We start from the raw sequence: 7,059 nt of genomic DNA on the forward strand, positions 1-7,059 counted from the left end.
GAAACTTTAACCCCAAAGAGCTCCATGAGGTTTTACAAGAAACAGCACTGAAAGTCCCATCATTGTGCATGCCTCAATACACTGATCCACTTGATTTGATAGAACAACGTATATTGCCAACTGATATGTTAAATGATATGCCAATTAACAACTGATATGTTCTGATAGGTCCCTGCTGATGTAGAGATGGCACCCGTGACTGCTCCCATATCAAGCCGGGACCCAGTGTTCTTGCTGGCCCACCATCAACATTAAGATACTTTACATCAGTGCATGGAGCTCTCCCTATTCCTGTTTTGACTAGGAACAGGCTAAATAAGATGTACTCAACTCACTCTGCAGGATCAAATCAGAAGTAACAAGCCTGGGTGTTAACTTAGATTCTGATCTTAGTTTTAATTCCCATATAAAAAAGGTGACCAGAACAGCATTCTTTCATCTTAGATATATTGTGTAGCCCTGTGCAGCCCTTCCTAACCCAGAAAGATGCTGAAAAGCTAACACAAGTAGACTGGACTACTGCAATGCCCTTTTCACCGGCCTCCCTAAAAAGTCTATTGAGAGGCTTCAGCTGATCCAAAACTCTACAGCTAGACTTTTAACAAAAACAAGGCAGCGAGAGCATATCACTCCAGCTTTAGCTACATTGCACTGGCTCCCAGTGTCCTTTAGAATTGATTTTAAAGTTATTTTACTTGTATACAAAGCTCTTAATGGCTTAGGACCAGCCTACATTACAGAATCCCTGCTGTTCTATATTCCGTCAAGACCCTCAGGTCCTCTACTGCTGGTTTGTTAGAAGTACAAAACCCCACTCAAAAGAAGATTGGGGATGTAGGCTTTTTTAGCTATGCTTCTAAACTGTGGAACACCCTGCCAAAGAATATTAGAGAGGCGGGCTCTGTAAGCATTTTCAAACGACTGCTAAAAACGTCTCTTTTCAGCTTAGCTTTTAAAATAGCCTTCATTTTAACTGTTTCTGTTCAGGATCCCAACAGAACTGACACGGACAAGTACAAATTTTCATTTGCCTTGCAAGATCCAAAAGAACTTGCACATGAGTGAACACTATATGGGGGGGGGGGACTTTGAGCTGAATGTTGTGTATGAAAGGTGCTATACAAATAAAGGTTATTATTATTATTATTATTACTACTAGTTTTCATGTTTTATTTTGATCTTTTAATGATTGTTTGTTAAAGCACCTTGTGCTTTTTACTTGAAATGTACTATATAAGTAAATTAATTAATTTTTTTTTTTTTACTCAGGTAAGAAAGACCAATCATATTTGCAGGACCAACTCATGCCCATATATGACCACATCACATAGCTGCCCAAAGCTAAATTACACATGCACCAAATCTATTGGATTCAAAGTAGTATGTCATAACTTTACTGTTCCTCCCGTCTCAACAGAGTGCTGCTTTATCAGTGGGTGTGTCCAAGACAGTACAGCTGTGTATAAAAGCAACTCTTAACTCTGAGACGCACAGACTGCTGCATCAGGCCAGATACTCACCTATACACGCCTCTGATCTACCACTCTGCCACAGAAACAGGTGAGTTTCCATACTAATTTACCATCACAGAAATGCTTTTACCATTATTACAAAATGGGATTCTCAAGGCGAAGCAGATATATTCATAATAATATAATTCAACTTTGAGTAAAGTTTAAAATTTGATAGACATATCTTAGGCTTAAGTTAGGCTTATCACATTGCACTTACCCCCGAGCTAAGCACATTCTTAGACCCTTCTTAGCCCCAGTCTAAGGAAGCTTTCAGACTGGCATAATCTAGAACATTCCAAAGTGGGTTAACCCTGACTTTACCTTTTCAGGGTTATTCCCAGAAACACGGGGCCTAACAGGTTCTAGAGTGAAAGGAGTCTAGAATCAACAGTGGCATCATGTTTGTGTTGTGCAATCACAAATTCTTCATCATGTCATTACAGTGCATTCCTGCTTTATGTAATCAAAATAGAATTGCATATGGATGTATTGTTGTCTTCAATTGTTTCCTCAAGGTGTTGAATGAAACCTTAACCTTAACATTGTTTTGCTTCTTTTCCCTAACTTAATGTTTTTATGGAAAGGAAAAAACAATGAATCTGTCTTTGTAATGTAAACATATTTAAAAAGTTGTATTGTAAATAGACAGTGTAACGTACTTTGACTAAGACAGTTATCAGTAAAATATGCAATGAGAAAAGCCTTTGCTCTTAGTTGAATATACATTTGAAGAAGGAAATCTTTATGAATGTCCCCTCTTAGATGACTATTTTTTGTCTTAAACTAGACTTGTGGTATAGATCTCCAGTGTTGGTGTATTGTATTTGCACATTAGTTTGGTAGTAACCCTTAGAGTCCACATAAATGGGGCCTACGTATTTAGTAGAATAAGTAGTTGCTTTCAGATCAAGAATACCTAATCAGTTCAAGCTAAAGTCCACTAGATGAAACAAAACCCAAATAAAAGCATTTGCACTGAAAACACTATTTTTTCTAATTTTCTATTGAAATGAGATTGATATCCATCACAGGGTGGTCTTGGCATATATCAGATATCCATTTATTTTACTTGTGCCTATTAAACAGTATTAATAAAACCTGTTAAGTAGACTGAGCAGGTGATCCAGGTTAAAGCTCTGATTCCTTATTGATTCCAATGTTAAATCCACTTCAGTCATGAAGGGGAGATGGAGATGAAGGGGAGGAGACAGGTTAGAGTGTAATGAGACAAAGACTATGCAAAAACTATGCAGCTTAATATTAGAAAGGCCTTCCCAATGTTCTGTACACCGAGTGTACAATTTCAATGCCACTAAGAAGGGATGAAGTAGCCAAAGGTGCATTGACTACATTTACAGCTTCACACAACACTGATATGGCTTCATATGAGTGCACTAACAGTAAGATGTTAAGGAGAAACACATTTTAGCTTTGGATTTAGAGCCGGAAAGACAGAAAGATGCTTAAGGAGAGCAGCAATACATGTTCTCTTTTCACTCACTGTGTGTGTGTGTGTGTGTGTGTGTGTGTGTGTGCAGATGGCAGGTGTTGCTGTGTTTTGGTTGATGCTGGCGCTGAGCCTAGCCCTGCCTACGGGAGCTGTACATGCGAAGAAAAAAAATGTTCCCGCCAATTCTCCTGCTGGTTCCAGTCAGCCTAACGCTGGTCCCAGTCAGCCTAACGCCGGTCCCAGTCAGCCTAACGTCGGTCCCAGTCAGCCTAACGTCGGTCCCAGTCAGCCTAACGCTGGTCCCAGTCAGCCTAACGCCGGTCCCAGTCAGCCTAACGTCGGTCCCAGTCAGCCTAAGGCCGGTCCCAGTCAGGCCATTGCTGGGACGAGCGCTGGTGACTCTATTGATCAAAACAAACTGCACCAGGTGATGCAAGACATTTGGAGCAAGTGAGTAGTTCATCTCTTAAAAGGGGAAGTTAAGCAAAGAAAAACAGATCTACAGAGTTTTAGAGTTTTTATAGTTTCTATATGGAGTATTTTGAGGAAGGTTTTTTTTTTATTTTTTATATTGAATTCATACCAGCAATGCAAGAACAGCACAGAGGCTATAAGAACCTATTGAGATTTCCAACTTTCATCCACCATAGCAATAGGTTTTATTTTTACAGGCCAATGGTTGATCCAAAAAGGTTGCTGACTGACACAATGGGTTGCTTAAAGGAGTAGTTCATTAAAAAATGAAAACTTTGTCAATATCTCCTCCCCCTCACGTCAGTTCAAACACTGGTGAAGTTTGTATGTCAATATAACAGACAGCGAGCTAGCTAGCTAGCATTGCTACAGCCTTTTCCAAAACAACTGTGTGAGTGAATGTTCTCTTTAGAGTTCTAGCCGATAAACTTCTCTCCTCTTCAATTTGTCGTTGCAGCTCAAAGTAGCTCTGTCTTTCTAAAATAGTCACCAAAAAGCTTGTTTTAGGTTTGTTTCAGAAGTACGAGCTGAAAATGAGCGCCTGAAGGCAAGACTCTTGCGCCTGATTGCTGCAGGGCGACCAGAACTCTGTGCCTGCGAGAAAATCTAAGAGATAATGAGGTAAATATTGGTCCCAATCGTTTGGCTTATCGTTTAGCTTATCTTTTTTTGTCTTTTTTTTTGCCTTTTTGAAATTCTAAGGAAACACTCTCCTTTCACTCCACTTGTTGTGGAGAGGACTGACATTAATTTGAGCTCACTGTTCGTTATATTGACATACAAACTTAAGTGTTTCAACTGACATGAAGGTGAGTATTATATAATGACAAAAATTATATTTTTGGGTGAACAATTCTGTTAACCCCCTCCTGACATCTCAAAAATCAAACCTAGTCCAGAGTTGGAAATCACCACCACTTGACGCTTTTAGTGAGTGCAATTAGTGAGTGCAAAGCAATTGGATATAATGGGTCTGTTTGACAACGCACTTATCAGATGCTTCCAGTGTGTCTTGGCCTTTACAGTGGGAATGGTCTAAACTCAACTGGTTCCATTCCTCTTTACTGGGCCCTATTAATCACAAAGATCAGATACATGAAGATGTATTTGTATATTAGAAAACTCTTTTTTTTTCTTTTTTTTTCTTTTTTAAATTCCCATGTCCCATCCTCCAGGTTGAGAACCACTGGAGTGACAGAAAGAAGTTCATATAATGACTGACATAGTTCTGCTCTCATTGGGCCTCAGTCACCAAACGTTCTTCTATACCGAGTATTTTGTTTCTTGAAACATTCTCATGCACAATTTGTTAAAATTCAAGCAAAGGTTGAGAATCATGAAAAATGATCTGTCAGTCAAAATGAACCGTTTATGGTGTTTTTTTCTTCAGATTTTCATGTCTGAAACGTGTGTCTAGTTTCTCTCTCTCTCTCTCTCTCTTCCAGATATGATCCTCGTGATGATTTGAAACAGTACAGCCTGGCTATAATTGTCCCATTCAAAAATGGAAAGCTAGAATTACAAAAACTCCAAACCAACGACCCTCCATCAACAGTCAGGAATAGTTTATTTAGCAACCAGGTTTATGTAGGTGATTACATTGTGGGAGCGAAACCTGGCGAAACTAAAATTAATGTTAAAAATCAAGAATACAGGGAACATTCAGAGTATCTGGTGTTAAAACAGATGGAAAGCATCAAGAGCAAACCAGGTCGTACATTTTCAAATAAGCCGCTTGACCAGAACACTGATTATCAGATGATATTTTACACTTACTTCTCTCCATGTCCTGAACCTTGTGCTGACACGACACACGATCGCAGCATTCTTAAACTACTTCACCTCATCAAGGCCTGGCCGCAGCACACGCTTGTGTTCACCAGACCTTTTCAACCCGGAATGGGAAAGCAGGATGCGGACAAGACATCGGCAAAACAATTTACACCTGAAGAGCTTAAAACAGCCATCCGACATATTGCTAAGGCAGATGAATTTGGCATAGCAAACATATTTCGTTGCGATGACAAAGCATGTGTAACCTGTGAGTGGAAGAAGAAGGATGAGGCGAAGAAGGAGGAGGATGATGACTGGCAGACCAGCAAAAAAAAGAAAACTTCGATTGAAGTCAATAACCAATGTGTTCAGGGTGAACTGTAAAGTCACAAAAAGGAGTGACACTTGTTGAAAGTGTTGAGCAACCTAAGCAGAACCTAAGAGTGCTACAGTGACTTTTTGGGAAATTGGCTTGTTGATCAATTTACCTGTTACACTTTATGTCAGGAGTATCACCAAAATCATCTCTGTCTCCAGTAGATATCTCTGTCCTGTGTGCATGCTAACATGTTAGCATACAGTACGGTGACTACCATTTCCCCAGGTGAGAAGATATAACTTTTAGCTATTGTTTTTTTATTTTGCCACTCGTCTCATCACATAAAGGGTGAGTTGACCAACAGGCCAAGTTCCTAAAATGTCGGTGTAGTCCAATGCCCAGGCTGAAGAGTTACAAATGACAGGTAAACAGTTTGTCTACCTATGGCTTTAATTCTGTTAAAATCATTAAAGGTGATCGAAAAAAGTTCCAAACTTGAATATAATTGTGTCCTCATACTCCAGTATATATATATCTAATGAATGATCACACCTTTCAGAGTTTAGAACAATAATATTTAAGGTCAAAAACAGAGGACGACTCTGTACGAGTAATTTGTGTTGCTAATGCCTATGCTAACAGCTAACAATAAACAGGGATCGGCTAGTTATGATACTCTTATTGGCAATAATTCAATGATTTTTTTTCCATAAATGCCTGTCTCTAGATTAAGATTTGATTTATAGATATGAAATGGAGCCACATATCATATTCTGTTGAAATTACAGAGTGAACGTGACCAACTCTCTCTCCAAAAACGAACTATCTGTGATGTCATGAAGAGACAATTCTGGAGCAGCTCCATTGCCAGTGAATGGGAGAGTGAATTTGTGGCCAAGGTGACAACATCCAGGGGGATTTTACAGGGAGATGGACACATTTTATGGTTCACAACTGTGAGCACTACAATGAGAAAAAGTCATTAGGATTAAAAGCTCCAACTAACATTCTCCAATCACTGTCTATTTGTATCCAAATTACATCACAGATGAGAGGTTTGGTTCACTGCTTTTCCAGCTTTGGGAGAGAGTTGTTCATGGATTTTCTCTTTACGCTATAGTCCTGTACTGGTTCTTGGGATGTAACGCTTTCACACTTCTCAATAAACTCCACTATTCAAACGTTCAGCCAGTCTGCTTTCTGTGGTCTGTCATGGTTTCTCACACTGAGGCCTGGGGGCCATTAGCGGTCCCTGGGACACAGCTGAGTAGTTCCTGTTTTGTGGTTTCTGTTAGCATATAACATGATTTTCATGATGGCTTACTTTGAGCTCCAATCATGAATGCTAAGAGTCCGTCTATGCAAGAGAAAAATCTTAAGGACTATGGTAAAATAAGTTTCTGTGTTTCTTAAACTTATGTCTGGGGACCGGTGCTGGTCCCTGTGATATTGCTGAGCGGTTCCTGGACTGGTTATCTACAGAAATGAACTATTTTCTACTGTCAGTTTTAATGGAAGTATTCTGCTCT

The 7,059-nt window shown here is 39.5% G+C and overlaps 1 protein-coding gene across 2 annotated transcripts; it reads left to right on the forward strand.

The window, feature by feature from the left end:
• Nucleotides 1-1,461: 1,461 nt before the first annotated feature.
• On the forward strand, nucleotides 1,462-6,715 carry LOC139667310 (uncharacterized). Of its 2 annotated transcripts, XR_011696936.1 has the most exons (4): nucleotides 1,462-1,560; nucleotides 3,053-3,414; nucleotides 3,946-4,059; nucleotides 4,884-6,715. XR_011696936.1 is itself a non-coding variant. In XM_071546763.1 (3 exons), exons 2-3 carry the CDS (start codon nucleotides 3,053-3,055, stop codon nucleotides 5,593-5,595), a joined length of 1,074 nt encoding a protein of 357 aa, XP_071402864.1. In that variant the 5' UTR covers nucleotides 1,462-1,560; the 3' UTR covers nucleotides 5,596-6,715. The 2 variants fall into 2 exon arrangements, 1 of the variants encoding a protein (XP_071402864.1); XM_071546763.1 differs by lacking the exon at nucleotides 3,946-4,059.
• The last annotated feature ends 344 nt before the right edge of the window (nucleotides 6,716-7,059 follow it).

Source organism: Centroberyx affinis, unplaced genomic scaffold (genome assembly GCF_046629955.1).
Source record: "Centroberyx affinis isolate AG114_WGS23_722 - 3 ecotype Tasmania unplaced genomic scaffold, CSIRO-AGI_Caff_v1 ptg005443l_1, whole genome shotgun sequence".
In the NCBI taxonomy this organism is placed as follows: Eukaryota; Metazoa; Chordata; class Actinopteri; order Beryciformes; family Berycidae; genus Centroberyx; species Centroberyx affinis.

What these genes read in the sequence shown, in the direction of transcription:
- LOC139667310 (XM_071546763.1), top strand. Translation starts at nt 3,053, where the DNA reads ATGGCAGGTGTTGCTGTGTTTTGGTTGATGCTGGCGCTGAGCCTAGCC. An exon ending in ATGCAAGACATTTGGAGCAA is followed by an intron (nt 3,415 to 4,883) that starts GTGAGTAGTTCA and finishes TCTCTCTTCCAG; the next exon opens with ATATGATCCTCGTGATGATT.